At 39.3% G+C, this 19,281-nt stretch overlaps 1 protein-coding gene across 1 annotated transcript; it reads left to right on the forward strand.

The window, feature by feature from the left end:
* Positions 1–1,248: 1,248 nt before the first annotated feature.
* On the forward strand, positions 1,249–19,169 carry dpm2 (dolichyl-phosphate mannosyltransferase subunit 2, regulatory). The gene is made up of 4 exons (XM_072240310.1): positions 1,249–1,320; positions 11,496–11,585; positions 12,287–12,389; positions 14,768–19,169. The coding sequence occupies exons 1-4, from the start codon at positions 1,318–1,320 to the stop codon at positions 14,824–14,826; spliced, it is 255 nt and encodes an 84-aa protein (XP_072096411.1). The 5' UTR covers positions 1,249–1,317; the 3' UTR covers positions 14,827–19,169.
* The last annotated feature ends 112 nt before the right edge of the window (positions 19,170–19,281 follow it).

Here is a 19,281-nt window from a genome sequence, read left to right on the forward strand (position 1 = left end):
CCTCAACCATCAAGTGCCTGAGCCAGAGTGGATAACTTCACTCACCCCAGAACTGAACTGATTTCACCACCTATGCTCAGTATTATTTATTACTTATTTATCTATTATTAGTTTTTCTTTTAGTATTTGCACAATTTGTTGTCTTTTGCACATCAGGATCAGGTTTAATAGGACCAGCATGTGTTGTGAAATTTGTTAACTTAGTGGCAGTACTGCAATACATGATAATATTGAAAAAAAAGTAAATCAATTACAGTAAGTAATTAAATAGTTAAATTAAGATAGTGCAAAAACAGAAATAAAATTTTAAAAAGTTGAGATAGTGTTTATGGGATGGCAGAGGGGAAGAAACTGTCCCTGAATCGCTGAGTGTGTGTCCAGGTTTTTGTACCTCTTTCCTGACAGTAACAATGAGAATGTCCTGGGTGATGGGGATCCTAAATAATGGATGCCCCCTTTCTGAAGCACCGCTCCTTGAAGATGTCTTGGATTCCAGGGTACCCAAGATGGAGCTGACTAATTTTACAACTCTCTACAGCTTCTTTCGATCCAGTGCAGTAGCTACCCATCCCCATACAATACGTACTTTGATATTAAATTCACTTTAAACTTGTAAATCATTTCAAAAGCACCGACAGGCACGAGGGAAAATAGCTGAATAATATCCTGATAGAAGTGTGGGAGGAGGCATTTTCAGAACAGGCCAAAGTATTTGGACAACACACATCAAAGTTGCTGGTGAACGCAGCAGGCCAGGCAGCATCTCTAGGAAGAGGTGCAGTCGACATTTCAGGCCGAGACCCTTCGTCAGGACTAACTGCAGGAAGAGTTAGAGATTTGAAAGTGGGAGGGCAAAGTATTTGGAACTGTGAACACAATCCTACCACTACAAAGTGATTTAAAGCTCCAGCTGGGGAACAATGCAGGAGAGGTTTAGGCCCTGACATTGGATGAAATTGGACCGTCTCCTGTCACTCTACATCACCCTTCACCTGACGGGCTGCGCCATCTCCTGTCACTCCGCTATTCCCCGCCGGACGGCACCGCGCATGCGCCCGGTTATACGCGTCGTCACCCTTGGACACGGTGGGAGCGAAATGACTGACTAAGTGGACGAGCCAGTAAATAAAGCTATCGAATATTTTAAATACCCCGTGCAGATAGCATATCAGAAGGGTAGCATATGACTCTAAAAGTGAAACGGTGCAAATTCCGTTCTCAACAATGACAACTTCCGGGAAGCGACCTGCGTGATCCACGTGACCGCGGCCGGCCGTGACCCCGGAAGTTGACGTTCAGGCGCCCGGAGTGGTGACGATGGTGAGTGAGGTGGCGACGGGCTGAGGGCTCTTCCACCGGGTAGCCTCTTAGGCCCGGAGATGGCTTGCGGCTTGCCCTGTTGGCTTGTGTCAGTTCTGAGGCAATTGTACTTTGAAATTTGACTGATCTTCCATAAATGGGACAGGAAAATAGCCTGAGGGATGAGTGGGAAGATTATGAATAGTATCCATTGGTATTGGTCTGTGTGCTCGCATGTATGGTGTCAAAACCAGGCTGAATGTCACTTATTTTTTCTTTCTTTAGAACACTCTTAAAAATATTTTTTTCTGTGTTTCCTAGTAGTAATCTCCTTTCTTAATGGAGCTTTGAATAGACTTGAGGCCCACCCAATACAGCTAGCTGATATTAAGTGCTTCTGTGTTATTGGTTAGTGGCTTATCCTCTGAGTGGATTAAAAGGATTTTGCAGACACCCTGTTTATATTTTTTTTAGTGCCTTGAAGCACCTACTGTAGATTGTTCATGTCTCTGAAGCAGGAATCATGGGTCTTGAGCTTTGTGCAGGTTTGAGGTCAGGTCGCAAACGAGAGAAAATCTGCAGATGCTGGAAATCCAAACAACACACACAAAATGCTGGTGTAACTCAGCAGGCCAGGCAGCATTTATGGAAAAGAGTAAACCCTTGACGTTTCAGCCCAAGCCCCTTCATTGGGACTGGAGAAAAAAAGATCTGAGTAATAAGTCAGGATAAGAAGGAGGGGGATGGGAGGAATAAGTACAAGGTAAGTGATAGGTGAAACCGGGAGAGGGGGAGGGGTGAAGTAAAGAGCTAGGAAGTCAATTGGTGAAAGAGATAAAGGGCTGGAGGAGAGGGAATCTGATAAGAAAGGATAAGAGACCATGGAAGGAGAGCACTAGGAGAAGGTGATGAGTAAGGAGATAAGATGATAGAGGGAATTGGTGAAGGGTGGGGGGAGCCAATTACCGGAAGTTCAAGAAATCAATGTTCGTGCCATCAGGTTGGAGACTAGCCAGACAGAATGAGTGGCTAGCCAACCTGAATGTGGCTTCATTGCAGCGGTAGAGGAGGCCATGGGCTGACATGTTGGAATGGAAAGTAGCATTAAAATAGGTGGTCACTGGCAGATCCCACTTTTTTCTGGTGGATGGAGTGTAGGCACTGGGCAAAGCGGTCTCCCAATCTACGTTGGGTCTCACCGATATACAGAAGGCCACACCAGGAGCACCGGATACAGTAGATGACCTCTACAGACTCACAGATGAAGAGTCGCCTCACCTGGAAGGACCGTTTGGGGTCTTGAATGGTAGTGAGGGAGAAGTTGTAGGGGTAGGTGTGGTGCTTGTTCCACTTGCAAGGAAATGTGCCAGGAGGGACATCAGTGGAGAAGGATGCATTGACAATCTCCCCACCTTCTTCTGACTTTTCATCTTTTTTCTGATGAAAGGGCCCCAGCCCAAGATGTTGACTGTTTACTCCTTTCCTTCAGTGCTGCCTGGCCTGCTGAGTTCCTCCAGCATTCTGTGTTTGAGGTCAGGTACTCATTTCCTCCAGCTTCCACAGGTTGCACTCTAGTGCAGCAGGTAAGACTGCTGACCGCCCCAACTCCAGCAACCTGGATTTGACTTCAACCTCTGGTGCTTCCACACAGTGTTCGTATGTTCTTCCTGTGATCATCTGCGTTTGCCCTAGATGCTTGTTTGTACCGAAATCCCAAAGATGGTTGGTAGGTTAAAGGGCTGTTGTCAATTAAGTCTAATACAGGTTGAGTACCCCTTAACCGAAGTGCTTAAGGCTGGAACTGTTTCAGATATCAGATCTTTTCAGATTTTGAAATATATATTGGGATTGCCATTGTTTACAACTTTGAATTGATGTGCTACCAGTAAGCAGTCTTTGTCTTACGTTTGTTCGTCACACATATGAACTGATGCAGCGATGTGGCATGTTAGATTTTCATTAGCGGACATTTTCATCAGCAGAGCCTGTTCCATTTTTGTTTTAATTTGTGGGGAGGTGGGATTTGGGGGTTGATTGTGCTGCCTTTCTTCCCCTTCTTGGTTTCATGGCTAACCAATTGAAGAATTTCAGAGTTGTATACTTTGATAATAAATTAACCTATCACCACCACAAATCTTTAAAAATTTCATGCTGTGCCTTTTCTTCAACTTTTGCAACTAGCCTGCTGAATATTCACAATTACCTTCAATTTTCAGTTCGTCGTGATAGGTCTTTGCTTGTTTCATGTTCAACATATTCAACATCTCAGTGTGGTATGGCAATTGTCCCGTATCAGACCGCAAAGCACTCCAGCATGTGGCGAAAACTGCCCAGCGGATTAATGGCACGCAGTTGCCCACCATTGAGAACATCTACCATAAGCGCTGCCTGGGCCGGGTGAAAAGCATTAGCAGGGATGCATCTCACCTTAACCATGGACTTTTTACTCTCCTCCCATCCAGTAGGTGCTATAGGAGCCTCCGCTCCCACACCAGCAGGCACAGGAAGAGCTTCTTCCCTGAGGCTGTGACACTGCTGAACCTCTCATCAGCGCTAAGCAGTATTGCATCCGTATTGTACTGTCTCAGTACTTTTATATTTGTGTGCTGTAGCACTTTTTTATTTGCAGTTATTTTGTAAATAACACTATTCTTTGCGTTTCTGGTCAGATGCTAAATGCATTTCATTGGGTTTGTATCTGTACTCGACACAATGACAATAAAGTTGAATCTAATCTAATACCTTTGAGTGGCATATGTTCTCTCTGCTGTCAGATCCACTCTTTCAATACACGACCAAGATCTTCATTTTTCGCTTTATGCAGTTTTTATTTTTCATTGACTGTAGTTCATTACTTATGTGATGTCACCTTTTAGAATTGTCTGTAGTGCGCAGAGACCTGGGAACCTTTCCAGTGTCTTGTGGAATTTTCCGTATGTGACATCATGTGAGCACTCAGAACAATTTTGGATTTTGAAATTTTGCATAAGGGCTACTCAACCTGTTTGTGGATGACAGAATCTATATGTTTAGTGAGAGAATTTGTTGAATGTTGCAAAGAGATTGGTTTGAGAACTATAAATTACTTCTTTTTATGAGAATATTGGGACTTGAGGATGGAACAGATCTCTGAGGAAGTTCATCTTCAACTGCTGAGTAGCTTGAGATTACATAGCATGAACATGGCATGTTGGTTGAATTGCCACCTCACATCTCCAGCAACCAGAGTTCAGTCCTAACCCTTTTCCTTTCTTCAGTCATTTACTCACTAAATTGCCTCAAATGTGTAGATGAAGAGTAGAATGTAGAAGGGTGGATGGAATTGAAGGGAGAATAGATAACAGAGGGGAAAAAAGTGGAGAAATGAGATTGCACTATAAAATAACATACTTTAAGGTTTGAAGTTGCTTTTGTGTGTCTGATGATTGGATCTAAAGAGCATGACACAGGAGGTACTGTAGATGCTGAATGATTCCTTTTGGTGAAACAGACTTCAAATATTTTGAAAACTGAGTTAAAAAGATAACTATAAAACAAGGGAATAAAGGTTATAATGGGTAGGTAGGAATATGGTTAGAAGCAGATCAACCATGATATCAACTGGTGGGGCAGGCTTACATTGCTACTCCCATTACTAATTCATACGTTTGTAGGGTGCAACCTCAAGTCTTGCATCGTACGAAGATGGACCCTTCCCACTTGCAACCATAATGCCCTCTGTCATTTTGACAGCAATTTCTTGTCGCCAAATGTCTCATCTCCATGGATGTCAAAGCCGTCTGCACCTCCAAACAAAGCTAGTATTGTGTGTGACCTTTCACTTTTTCCTTAAGCAGTGGCACAGCCAGCTCCCTTTCATTCTACCTTCAGTTGCCTGAGTGAACTCATTTTGCTAATTCAACATCTCCTTCAATCCATGCATCTTTTACAAATCAAAGCCTTAGCTATGGAAATTTGTTTGGTTTCTTGCATAGAACAGTTCTTAGAGTCATGAGGTTCAGCACAGAAACAGACCTTCAGCCCCAAATATGTGCCAATCATCAAGCACCCATTCTTACACTCATCCTAACCTCATTTTATTCTGCCCACATTCCCATCAATTCCCCACAGACCTTATGACTCATATACAAGAATCTTAAGGTAAAGGATCCCTTAGGAGAATTCATCATTGTGCAGCAATTCATATGATATGGGCAATCGTGGTCTTCCATCTATCTTTAATCTGAGATGTTCTAATAAGCTCTTCAAAACTTTTACCTGTTCATTCTTGATGTAACCCATGAATATAATGTGCTGTGGACCACGGCTTTTTCTTCCATCAATTTTTCCTGTCACTGCAATGTGTTTGAGCTTCTCTTTTGCAGTACATGTCCCAGACATTCCAGCTGCGGTTTCCTGATTGATGATATCAGTTCTCTGGATTTTGCGAAATTTCCTCATTTGTTACTCTGTCCTTCCGTTATTATTTTTTAATATTTCTTCTTAAGTACCACATCTCTGCAGCTTGCAGTCATCCCTCATTTTGCTTGGATATTGTCTAATATTCACTTCCAATGTTAGTGTGTAATGAACTGTGACACTCTTGAGTTTACTACTTATGCCTAATCTTCTAATTTCAGCTTCAGGCCTACCATCAGATGTTATCGTGCTCCCTAAGTAATTGGACTTACAAGTCTGTTCAGTTGTTTTGTTGCCCACTTTCAGTTTGTATTTCTGCATTTCTTTCTTACATTCGATCTTCTGAGAGTTGATGGTCAGGCCTGCCTTTGTACTTTCTTCGACTTTATCTAGTGTTTTTTTGGAGCTTCTCTTTAGAAGTAGCTATCAGCTCTATGTCATCTGCGTATCGTAAGTTGTTCTGATTGTATCCACCAGTTATCATGCCTAGAATACTGCTAATTTCTCTTAGAATCTTCTCATCATAAAGGTTGGATAGGTCGGATGAGAGAACACAACCCTATCTGACTCCCCTCTTGATCTGGAGAAAAGCACTTGCTTCATTTTCAATTCTCATTCCCTCCCTTTGTTCCCAATACAAATTTCTGATGATTCTGATATCTTTCCCATCAATATCCAAGTGCTGAAAGATTCTTATAAGCTCTTGATGTCTCACCTTATCAAAACTTTGGGATACTCAATGAAAGATAGGTATAGGTCTTTCTAGACGTCTATGGCGCGCTCACAAATCAGTCTAAGGATGACAATTGCATTCCGTGTTCCATTATTTTCTTTTCTTTTTCAATCTTTTTATTAATTTCAAAATATAGAAACAAAACATAGCAATAATACAGATAATATGAGATGTATTGTTACATTTAAAAAAAGAGTAATTGCAACCGTGTTCCATTATTTTCAATGAAGCTGCACTGTTCGTGTGATCTCTGGGTTTATGATTTTTCTTGCTCTCGTCGTGATGGTTCATAACAGGACTTTCACAACATGACTCATCAAACTAATTGTGTGGTGTAATTCACATTCAATTGCTTTGGGTTTCTTCGGCAGTGTAATAAATACTGACTTGTTCATTTCTTCAGCTATTTCTCTGCTATCATATATTTCATTCAGCAACCTTTCAATCCCAAAACCTTCCAGTGCTTGAATCATTTCTATGGCAATGCCATCTGGTCATAATGCCTTACTCTTTTTCATTTTCCCTGCTGCTGCTTTAACTTCTGATTTCATAATCGGTGGGCTGTCGATGTTCTTAGTAATTGGCTTCTCCCATTTTGTATCTTCAAACAAGTCAGCCATGTATTCAGACCATCTAGCCAGTACATCTGCTTTTTCCATGAGTATCGATCCATCTTTCACCTTCAAATACCCACTTAGGAGGCAATGATCATAAAATTATAAAATTCACCCTGCAGTTTGGGAGGATGAAAATAAAGTCAGAAGTATCAGTTTACAGTGGAGTAAAGGGAATTACAGAGGCATGAGAGAGGAGCTAGTCAAAGTCAATTGTAAGGGGACACTATCAGGGATGACGGCAGAACAGCAATGGCTGGAGTTTCTGAGGCCAATTTGGAAGCCACAGGATCGCCACTCTCAAAGATGAAGTATTCTAAAGGGAGGATGAGGCAACTGTGACTGACAAGGGAAGTCAAAGACAGCATAAAAGCAAAAAAGAGCATATCATGTGGCAAAAATTAATTGGAAGTTAGAGGTTAAGGAAACTTTTTAAAAAAAAACAGAAGATGACTATGAAAGTCGTGAGGAGAGAAGAGATGAAATATCAGGATTCACTAACCAATAATATAAAAGAGGATCCAAAAGTTTTTTCAGATATAAAGAGTGAAAGAGAGGTGAGAGTGGATATCGGACCACTGGAAAGGTAGTAATGGAATACAAGGAAATGGCAGACAATAAGTATTTTCCAACAGTCTTCACTGTGAAAGACACTAGCAGTATGCTAGAAACTCAAGTGTCAAGGGGCACATGTGAGTGTAGTTGCTATTACCAAGGAGAAGGTGCTTGGGAAGCTGGAAGGCCTGAAGGTAGATAAGTCACCTGGACCAGATAGACTACATCCCAGGGTTTTGAAAGAAGTAGCTGAAGAGATTGTGGAAGCATTATTAATAATCTTTCAGGAACAATGTTCCCTTTTTTTAACAGTTTCACGGAGCAACCATTGTTCTGAGCAAGAATTTTTTACAGGGCCTGAAAACTATGCACACTTTAAATTAACATTATATAAAAGAAAATTCCCATCTGCATATCAACAAAGGCTATCTGCATGGAAGCATTTTATTCACTGCGCGGCCATGCGTCCATGTAGCTTCGAGGGAACACTGTTCAGGAATCACCAGATTCTGGAATGGTTCCAAAGGACTGGAAAATTGAAAATATCACTCCACTCTTTAAGAAAGAGGGATTAGCAGAAAAAAGGAGATTATAGGGCTGTTAGCATGGAAAGATATTGGAGTCTATTATTATGGATGAGGTTTTAGGGTACTTGGAGACACATGATGAAGTATGCCAAAGTCTGCATGGTTTCCTTCAGGGGTAATTTTGCCTAACAAATCCATTGGAAGTCTTTGAGAAAATAACAGGCAGGATAGACAAATGAGAGCCAGTGGATGTTATTTATTTGGATTTTCAGAAGGCCTTTGACAAGGTGCCACACATAAAGCTGCTTAAGATAAGAACCTCTGGTATTACAGGAAAGATACAAACATGGATAGAAGATTGACTGACTGGCAGGAGGGATTTGGGAGGAATCTGGTGGAAATGCATAGGTTCACAGGGAGAATATGTAAACTCTGTACCTGGAGCAACAGACATCAGAATTAAACTCAGAATCAGATTCATTATCACTGTACTGCTTTGTGGCAGTAGTATAGTGCAAAATCTTAATATCTATGGTAGCATAGCGGTTACTGCGGTGCTTTTATAGTTTGGGGTGTCAGAGTTGAATTCCGGCATCCTCTGTAAGGACTTTGTACATCCTCCCCATGAGAGTATATGTTTCCTCCAGATGCTCTGGTTTCCTCCTACAGTCCAAATATGTAATGGTTAGTAGGTTAATTGATCATTGTAAATTGTTCTGTAAATCAGGCTAGGATTAAACAGGAGAGTAGTTAGCAGTGTGGCTCATTGGGCCAAAAAAGTTTGTTCCGTGCTTTATCACTAAAATAAATAAAAGTTTAAGGAATAAGAAGGTAGCGTTCATGGATTTGTGAACTGTTTCAAAATCTGATAGCAGAGGAGAAGAAGCTGTTCCTAAGTCATTGCATGTGGACCTTCAGGTTCCTGTACTATCTCCCTGATGATAGAAACAAGAAGAGCACGTCCAAGATGGTGAAGAGCCTTGATGGTGAAGATGCTGTCTCCTTGAGGCACTGCCTCTTTAAGATGTCCATAAGGATTGTGCCCATGATGGAGCTGGCTGAGTCTACAACTCTTGGCAGCTTGCAAACCTGTGTAGTGGAGGCTTCTTACCAAGCTGTGATGCAAACAGCCAGAATGCTGTCCACTGTACGTCTATAGAAATTTTTAAGGCTCTTCGGTGACATACCAAATCTGCTTGAACTTCTAATGAAGTAGACCCACTGGTGTGCCTTTGTGGTTACATTGATGTGTTGGGTCCAGGATAGGTCTTTTGCGATGTTGATTTGAAGCTGCTCACCCTTTCCACCACTAACCCCTCAGTGAGGACTGGTGTGTGTTCTGATAACTTCCTAAAGCCAACAGTTGATTCCTTGGTTGTTTTGATGTTGAGTACAAGACTGTTACTGAGACACTACTCAGCCAGCTGATCCACCTCAGATCCCCGACACTGGGAGGCAGCAGTTCTACTTGTGCTGCCCTTAAAATCTGAATATTAACGTTATTTAACAGTGACAAAGTGTGTTTGATATTTATGTGAAGTACCTTGGAATGGTGTATTTTTCTTAAAATATGCAAATAAAGTTGCAGTATAAAGTGGAGAAAAATTCTAGAAAGGATTATTATCAAGTCAATCAGAATTATTTAAAATCACTTGCTGTGTAACTCTGCTGTAGGAAATCTGAATACCACAGAGTGAAAATAGGCTGCAGCATGAAGTATGTTTATGTTATGGACTGGTGCATTAGTCATTTTGTCTGTAAGTTTCAGATTAGCTTTATTTATCATGAGTACATTGAAAGATACAGTGAAATGCGTCGTTTGTGTCAACAACCAACACACTCTGAGGATATGGGGTGGGGGGAATGGTTGGCACATATTGCCACGCTTCTTGTACCATCACAGCATGCCCACAACTTACTAACCTGTGTGCCTGTGGAATGTGGGAGGAAACCAGAGCACCTGGAGGAAACCCATGTGGTCACAAGGAGAACGTACAATTTCTTTACAGACAGTGGCAGGAATTGATTCCCAATTGCTGGTGCTGTAAGTGTAAAGCATTATGCTAACCGCTACAATTCTGTACCACGTGACTGTTACTCATTCTCATTCTGTGTTGTATTGCATCCAGGAATGCTCGGTGACCATTTTTAGAACTACTCATCTTGCATTGCATTAAAGAAAAATCAAAACTGTACTTAAAATATGAAACAGTGTAGTACAGTACTGGCCCTTCAGCCCATAATGTTGTGCTGACCTTTTAACCTACAGCAAGATCAATCTAACCCATCCATCCCACATAGCCTTCCGTTTTTCCTTTATCCATGTGCCTTTCTAAGGGTTTCTTAAATGTTCCTAATGTATCTGCCTCTACCACCAACAAGAAAACCTGCCTCTGATATCCCCCCTATACTTTCCTGCAATCTCCTTAAAATTATGCCTTCTTATGTTAGCCATTGCCACCCAGGGAAAAAGGATCTGGCTGTCCACTCTATTATGCTTCTTATCATCTTATACACCTTTATCAAGTCACTTCTCATCCTCCTTCACTCCAGAGAGAAAAGCCCAAGCTCGCTCAGCCTTTCTTCATAAGACATGCTCTCTAATCCAGGCAGCATCTTGGTAAATCTTCTCTGCACCCTCTCTATACCTTCCACATCCTTCCTACTTTGAAGCGACCAGAATTGAACACAATATTCCAAGTGTGATCTAACCAGAGTTTTATAGAGCTACAACATTATCTTGTGGTTCCTGAACTCAATCTCCACCCCCACCCCCCAATCCAGTACGCCATACACTTTCTTAAACAACTTGTGCAGCAACTTTGAGAGACCTATGGATATGGACCTCCTGGATCCCTCTGTTCCTCTACACTGCTATGAATCCTGCTATTAGCCTTGTATTCAGTTAGACTTTCAAAAGTGTATCACTTTACCCTTCTCTGAATTGAACTCCATCTGTCACTTCTCACCCCAGCTCTGTATCCTAACAATGTCCTGTTGTAACCTACAGCAACCTTTCACACTTTTCACAACACCACCAACCTTCCTGTAAACTCAATGTGAAGGCATTGATTCTGCATCGTACTTGTGAGAAATCCCTCTTAAAAATTTTGTTTTTTACACGCACCCTGTGTATGAATATAGCCAGCATGCATCTGTAAAATACTGTGGGATATTTAAATGTATTAAAGCTGTTAGTATTGGAGCAATCAGTGAGCTTTGTAGAGAATAACATGCAACTTTAAAGAAGCTGAACCTTTTTTGAATATATAACAATATATGATTGACCTCGATGTAGTACAGCAGAGATGATAAAATTGTGTTTTTAATGTTGTTTGCTAAATTTCTCTGTTTTTTTTTCTCCTTTAGGCTACAGGAGTAGACCAATTAGTTGGAATGGGACTAGTGGGATTCAGCTTGGTAGTTTTCACATATTACACCATTTGGGTCATTGTGTTGGTGAGTACTGATTAAAAATGCTCTGATGTATTCACTTAAGTAACATTGCTTAGTGCTTAAGTTGCTGATTCAGTAATCCAAAGACATGTCTTCATTCTTCAGTTTTCTCAGAATATGAATGTTACTTACCCACACCTATTTATTGCACTTCTGAACGTGTTTAGGAACTAGATCACAAGCAGCTAAGACTCTGGTATGTTAATGCAACAGGAGTCACGTGAATAGACACGATGGCAAGTTTTTTTCCCTATTGGTGTCTTCTTTGGGTTTCCTGTAGTAATCCAACATGCTTATGGATAATTTACTGAAATAGCGTTACATTATGACCTAATTGTTGTAAATAAATAAACATTGAGGTTAAAAACACCTTTTGTCTACTTTTCACATCCTTAGGACCTCCAGAATGTTCTACAATTATTTCTCAAGTGATGAAACAATTGGAATTTAAGGACGTAAAACAAGGTTCTGGAAAAACAAAATAGAAATTGCAATATAAATACTTCTGTTGTCTAAAAATAATATTTAGGAAGTAGAGTCTTTCTGGTCTTATTTATGTAGTAATATTAGTCATTTGTGGCTTCAGCCTAATAATTTTAAGCTTGTTGTGCTTGTTTCTTTCACTAATCATGGATCTTCTCAAGATGTATTTCATATTTTATCTTACTTTAACCTGCTGATCAACGTAATTCTTATGTTTGCAGCCATTTGTGGATAGTAAACATATTCTTCACAGCTACTTCTTACCACGGGAATATGCTGTGATCTTGCCGGCTGTCGCTGGTCTGCTCCTGGTTTTATTAGTGGGTAAGTGCTGTGATGTTTCTGTTATTGCTTGGTAATTATTTCAATGTAATTTTTATCAGTAATGTATTGCATAGCTCCTTTAGTTAGCTAATGCTAACTACACTTCAAAGTATTGTATTGAGATTTAAAAAAAAGATTTGATAGGTAATATGTAAATCTAGTGGATTCTTTCAGTATCTACTGGATATTTGGGATAACTTGCTATTTGAAAAAATGATACAGAAAAGCAGAGGGAATTAAAGGTCAAAAGCAATGAGAGATTGTGGAGTTAGACTTAAAAAACTGAATTAACTGATGCTGTTTTTAGAAAAAGAAAGTTGATGTTTGCATAATGGAGGCATTTAAAAATGATGGTGAAGTTTGATTGATTTACCAGAGGTTCACCAGAATGATAGTAGGGTTTACCAAAGAGGTTTACAAGGATGATAGGATTTACCCGAGGTTTTACTAGTATAGGGTTTACCAGCATGTTGGCTGAGTTAGAGTGCACTTGCTATAAGAAGAGGTTGGGACAAATTTGGGTGGTTTTCTCTGGAGCAACGGAGGCCGAGGGTATATCTGCTAGAGGTTTATAAAATTATGAGAGGCATTTTCAGAGTAGACAGACAATCATTTTCGCAGGTTGAACTGTCTAATACTAGAGGGTATGCATTCAAGGTGAGGGGTTAATTTCAAAAGGAGATGTATAGGGCCAGCTTTTTCTCACAGAGTGGTGGATGCCTGGGGTGGTGGTGGAGGTACATTTGACAGAGGTGTTCAAGGGGTACTTGGTTAGGCATATGAATGTGCAGAGAATGGGAGGGCATAGACAATGTATGGGCGGAATAGATTAGCTTAGTTGAGCATTTGATAACTAATTTAATTAGTTCAGCATAATTGTGGGCCACAGGGCCTGTTCTGTGTTATCCTGTATGCTCCAGGGTAGGTTGAGAAAAGATCGATATATCGTATCAAACCCATCTGCAATCCATCCTCAAAGAACTTTAGTTTTAGTAGAAGACTGATTCAAAATAATTATTTTCAATCTCTGCACCATTTCTCTATTTTCCCGCTGTTAGTCATCATCTAAAGAATAATATTTTAACTATTTTTATAGACTTGTTTTTTTTCTTTTTTTGTTAGTTACACTTGTATTCTATCTTACTTTATTTTTTAGTCATTCTTTGCTGTTTTCAAAACATTTTTCCATCCTCTAGCCTACCACTAATTTTGAAACATAGTAAACCTTTTCTTTTAATTTGATACATTTGTCCTTGCAGGAAAATACATTTTGCAGTTCATGAAAAATCTCTTTAAATATCTACCATTGCAGATCAATACTCTTCAGTTGATTTTCCCTTCAACTTTAGTCCTCATGTCAGTGTACACTCAGTGGCCACTTTATTAGGTACACCTGCTTGTTAATGTAAATATCTAATCAGCCAATCATGTGGCAGCTACTCAATGAATAAAAGCAGACATGGTCAGTTGTTGGTCAGACCAAACATCAGAATGGGGAAGCAATGTGGTCTCAGTGACATTAGCAATTAGGGCCAGAAGGGGTGGTTTGAATATCTCAGAAACTGCTGATCTCCTGGCATTTTCATGCATGACAATCTCTAGAGTTCACGGAGAATGGTGCGAAAAACAAAAGCATCCTCTCAGTGGCATTTCTTGGGCGAAAACACCTTGTTAATTGGAGAGTACAGACGAGAATAGTCAGACTGGTTCAAGCTGACAGGAATGTGACAGTAACTCAGATAACCATACAATACAACAGTGGTATACAGAAGAACATTTCTGAATGCACAACACATCAATCCTTTAAGTAGATGGCTATGGCAGCAGAAGACCATGAACATACACTCAGTGTAATTTTCTTTTATTTAAGTTTAAGATACTGCTTTCAAACTTGGGGGTTTTCCACCCTCAAACTGAAGTTGATACTCTATGGTCCTCTGATCACTCATTTCAGGGTGATTCTTTATCATGAGATCAGTCATCATCACAAGGGGTTCTGCCGATGCTATAAATCTTGAGCAACACACACAAAGTGCTGGAAGAACTCAGGAAGGGAATCAGTATCTGTGGAGGGAAATAAACAGTCAATGTTGTGGCCTGAAATGCCAACTTTTTATTCCTCTCCATAGATGCTGCCTGACTTGCTGAATTCCTCCAGTAATTTTGTGTGTGGTGATCATCAGTCAGTTATCCGCCGCCTTTGGATTCTGATATCGATCTTTGAAAGCAATTCCAGGCCCCTGCTGTATTTAAACTCTCAGAATTGCAGTTTCCACTTTTTTTTTTAAAAAAGTGCATGGATCCATTGTTCTGAGTAGCATGTTTCTATGTATTAATGGTGAAATTTAAGTGATAGTGTTCTTAATTTTTCATTCCAGGAACATTTATTGCTGTGGTAATGTGGAATAACAGAAAGCCTACAAAGAAAACAGATTAAACCGAACTCAAATAAGAACTGCAAGATTACTTCATTGTGAGTTTGTGCAGATCAAAATAAAAGCAACAGAATAACGACAGAGGATTACAGATAGACAGCAGATTTATAGAATAAACTTCTGCTTCATCGATAGTTGTGAGAAGCTGTCACATACTGTTTTTTTCTCTATTTGCTGTATTATCTTAATACCTGATTCTAGTCTGTAGTGATATTTTTCCAGTTTCAGTTATGGACACCTGTATTTGCTGGTGTTGGAGGTTACATGCTACTATAAAACCTAAACATTTTTTTTCAGTCAATAAGGCATATCTGTAAGCTTGTTTTCGGAATTTGAGTACAACTTGGACTTGTGCATATGCATGTTGAAGACAAATCTAAAATACTTCTAGACAGAAAATGTATTTTTTGGAGAGGATTGTTCCTATTAAGGAAACTTGACTCGCCCCAACTACTGCAGAACGCAGGAAGTACCGGTTTAAGAGTTTTAATTCGTGGGTTTAAGCCTGCACCAATTCATAATGTCATATGTCCATGTTTCCTCTCTTAACATGACTTGGCAGTGTACTGCAAGCAAGTGTGCAATGAAAGAAACATGGCAACTTCTCACAAGCTTAGAGTATTTTAGAGAGTAATGTTGCAGTTACAATTAACTCACAAGGAAATTAATGCAACGTTATTGAACAGCAAACTACAAATTGTTTAATCCCTAAACCTACCAATCTGAGGTGTGGGGAAAAGAGATGAAGACTTCTATGCATTCCTGGATATTTTGGAAATTTACTTGAAGCATCCATTTCTTGCAGTATATATATTTTTTTAAAACTCCTGTTTGTAATTAATTTAGGAAATCCAGTGGATATTATTCTTAAATCTGACATTTCAGTTTCTTGGAGTTTCATCTCAGACAGTGGTGAGATTTTCAGAAAATTATTTCTCAAGATGTAGGTGATGCTGGCAAGGTTGGCATTTATTTCCTGTCCCAGGTTGTCCTTGAAAAGGTATCAGATTGCTGCCTTCAACACAATAATTTATGTGGTTGTGGTTCTCTACTGTTAAGCCAGGTGGAGAATTCCAGGATCTTGTTTGGGGTGGTAGTGGTGCGACCTGTGAAGTTTTCTGGTACTGGTGTTGTTCCTTGAATGTTTAAGTGATGGAGACTCTAGGTTTCAACATGCTGCTGAAGAAGCCTTGACAAATGATTGCAATGGATCCTGAGGGTAGTCCATACTTTATTCAGAATGGGCCAGTATTGCAGAGAATGACCGAACTGCATGGTGCTTTATCCCTGCTGTGTTATGAAGTAAAATCAGAACCTGACTTTGCACTTGCAGGTCTTCCACAATGACAGAGTGAAATGGTAATTAGATTGCAAAGTAATCGGGAGTATAACCAGTCACTTGCAGTTTTAAGGACAACTTGAATTGTGGGAGAGTAATGCTGAAAATGTTTTTTTGTTAATAATAAGCACATTTTGTATCATAAATTGTGCACAAGAAAAGATATACAGGAATCCTATTGCTACATTTAAATCTATTTGCATGTGGCTTTTTACAGTACATAGTAAAGGGCATAATTCTACTTGCAACTCATTTTATATTTTATGATACATATAAAGAACAATAAAATAATTTCAAAATGAAGGATAAGGATGTTCAGTTTGTTGTAAAATTAGAATTTTTTGATGTTGGATCATGAGTAAAGATTTACTGAGACGTCTAAATTTTTAATGGAAAGCATAGTGTTTGCAATCTGTTCTGGTTTTTCCTCTGCCCAAAATATTAGTTTATATTTTGATTTGCACCATAGTGAATTTTTTTTCATTGAAGTAGAATAACACCACCACTTCATCCAGATAAAATGGAAACTCGCATGATCCAGTCTTTATGTGAAAAGTATAGAAGAGGCTTTGTTTCAGTTTACTCACATTTACTGTCTTGACTCTTCTGTTACTTCAATAACTGTATTGTTGCTATTTCCTTACGTCATTACGTTTACTAAGATTTTCCACCCGCCTTTCATTTTCGCACAGTCCATCTCCAATTCTTTCCGTTCTGGATCTTTCTATCTAAATCTCAGCGGATAAGTTAGCGACAAGCTTCCATTACATCTCTCTCCATCAGTGTGGTTTATTTTTCTGTATGCTCTGCGTTGTGCAGCTTTTATGCTCTTTGTTTTGTGATTACTCTTGCTAACTGCCCTAATTTCACAACTATCAAGTTTTTCTTTGTTCACATTATTTCCTTCATTAACTCATTAAGTAAATTATTTCATCAACCAGTTATCCCCATAGCAAACCTGACCTCACACAGTGATATTTTCTTTGCATTATCTATCTTGACCCTACTACCCATGGAGTTTAAAAATAATTTGTTTTCTTTGTTTCTTAGTTTCAGCAAAAGTTCTTCAATGCAAAAGTTGACTCTTTTTCTGCAGATGCTGCCTGACCAGCTGAGCATTTCCAGCAGATCAGGGAGCATTTCAAACCTATTTATGTGGCATCAGTAATAGCAAAACCACCTCAAGGCACTTCAAAAATAAAGATAACACTCGGCCATATATTTTAGGCAGATATAACAAGAAGCTTAAACAAATAGCTGAGTTTTAAGGAATTTAATAAAGAATGTAATAACGATGCACAGGCTTAGGAAGAGAAGTCCAAAGCTTAAAGCCCTCACAGCTGATAGCATTGGGTGAATTATGTCAATTGAATTAAGAAATTAAATGAATTAAGGAATGCATTATTTTGATAAATGAGCTCTATAAAGTGAAGTGATTAAATTCAGGGGTGCCACAACTGGAGAAGTGAATATATCTTAAATGTCTGAATGGCTGAGGATATTACAAAGTTGAAAGAGGGGGACCAACACACAGGATTGTTGAAAATTAGGATGATTTTGCTTTTCTGTTTCCCTGTGCTGTCAATTCAGACATGCAGCAGAATTTTGAATAAGTTATAGAGAGTGTATTGACTAAAGCTTGCAAGGATTTTGTTGGAGTGGGAAACTCTGGAGGTTTTAACAGGATATATGAGGGTTTGACAGCAGATGAACTGAGGTAATATAAAGGAAATGAAAATAGATGTCTTAGTGATTAACTTTTTAAAAATCAGAAGATGTTGTTAAGCAGCTGAAGCCCAAAATGTTTTATTGATTCAGCATATTTTCTTCTCTTTATCCCTCTATCTATCCCTCCTGCCTGGCAGTAGTTGACCTGGTTGACGTGGCGCATCTTCAAAAAAAAACTTTAATTTCCCTTAATCATATTATTCTTTCATGAGGTGCTTTTCAGCGATACCATAGCCTATAGATCTAACCCCTTCTCAACAGGATTATACCTTGGAAAGGCTTTTAGTAATTACAGGAACTAGAAGAGGCCAATTAAAACCCTCAGCACGTTTGAAAAGGGCTTTTCAAATTTCAAATTCATACTTTGTGCAGAATTAGTTCTTCACTTAACTCAAAGATTGGATTCTGATTTTTAGTACATTCTTTTTATTTCAGTTCTCCAAATAACAAGCATTTTTTCTATCCTCATGAGTATCTTCTTTAACATGAAAACTTGATCTGGTAACCCTTAATTTCTAAAATCAATTTTGTTAACAGAGCTATGGAGTCCTGGTATCAATTTCCCAAAACCAGTTGATCTATTTAACTTAGATGTCCAAATCTGAACTTAACACCCTGGTGTGGCTTTGAAAGGACTTTAGAAAGTCTGAGCATAATTTCCATTTTAGTCTCATACACTAGATACAAGAACTAGCATTCCATCAGCTTTCTTGATTACTTGATTACACTAGATGACATTTTAGTAATGATCTCTTTGGGCCTAGGCTCTTTTTTTCTATCTCCATGGTTTTGAGCTTCTCACCGTTTAGAATACGCCTCATTTGTCAAAACCAATGGTTCACTTATCTAACAGTCTCCCTTCCCTCCCTTTGCCCTGTAATGACCACACTCCAACTTCTTCATTGATGTCAATATTGACTAGAGTGATCCAAGCCCCAAGTTTGGTGAGACTGCTTAGTGAGGCTGTGTCGAGCCCCGGCCGCTGTGGGCTAACTGACTGTGAACTTTGTGGCGATTTACCTCTGTGTGATAGACTGAGACCATGGGCCCACTCTGGCTGCTCTCGGCTTCGGGCTTATGGGCTCAATTTTTTCTGAATGCTGACACTTGCTTTATTGTTCACATGATTTGATTTCATTTTTTTTCTCTTTTTCACTCTCTGCACATTGGGCATTAGTCTTTTTTTAAAATAGATTCTTTCAGGTTTCTTGTTTTGTGACTGCCTGTTAAGCAGAAGAATCTTGTATAATTTATACATTGATAATAAAATGTACTTTGAACGCATCTGCAAGTTTCCTCGTGTTTGCGTTTGAACGTGTTTTTTGTTTTATGTGTTTCTGGATCCTTATGTAATGTAGCCCCGTTTATAGTTATTCACATGTCAAGTATG

This window comes from Mobula birostris, chromosome 22 (assembly GCF_030028105.1).
Source record: "Mobula birostris isolate sMobBir1 chromosome 22, sMobBir1.hap1, whole genome shotgun sequence".
Taxonomy (NCBI): domain Eukaryota; kingdom Metazoa; phylum Chordata; class Chondrichthyes; order Myliobatiformes; family Myliobatidae; genus Mobula; species Mobula birostris.

What these genes read in the sequence shown, in the direction of transcription:
- dpm2 (XM_072240310.1), top strand. An exon ending in CCATTTGGGTCATTGTGTTG is followed by an intron (nt 11,586 to 12,286) that starts GTGAGTACTGAT and finishes TTATGTTTGCAG; the next exon opens with CCATTTGTGGATAGTAAACA. An exon ending in GCTCCTGGTTTTATTAGTGG is followed by an intron (nt 12,390 to 14,767) that starts GTAAGTGCTGTG and finishes TTTTCATTCCAG; the next exon opens with GAACATTTATTGCTGTGGTA.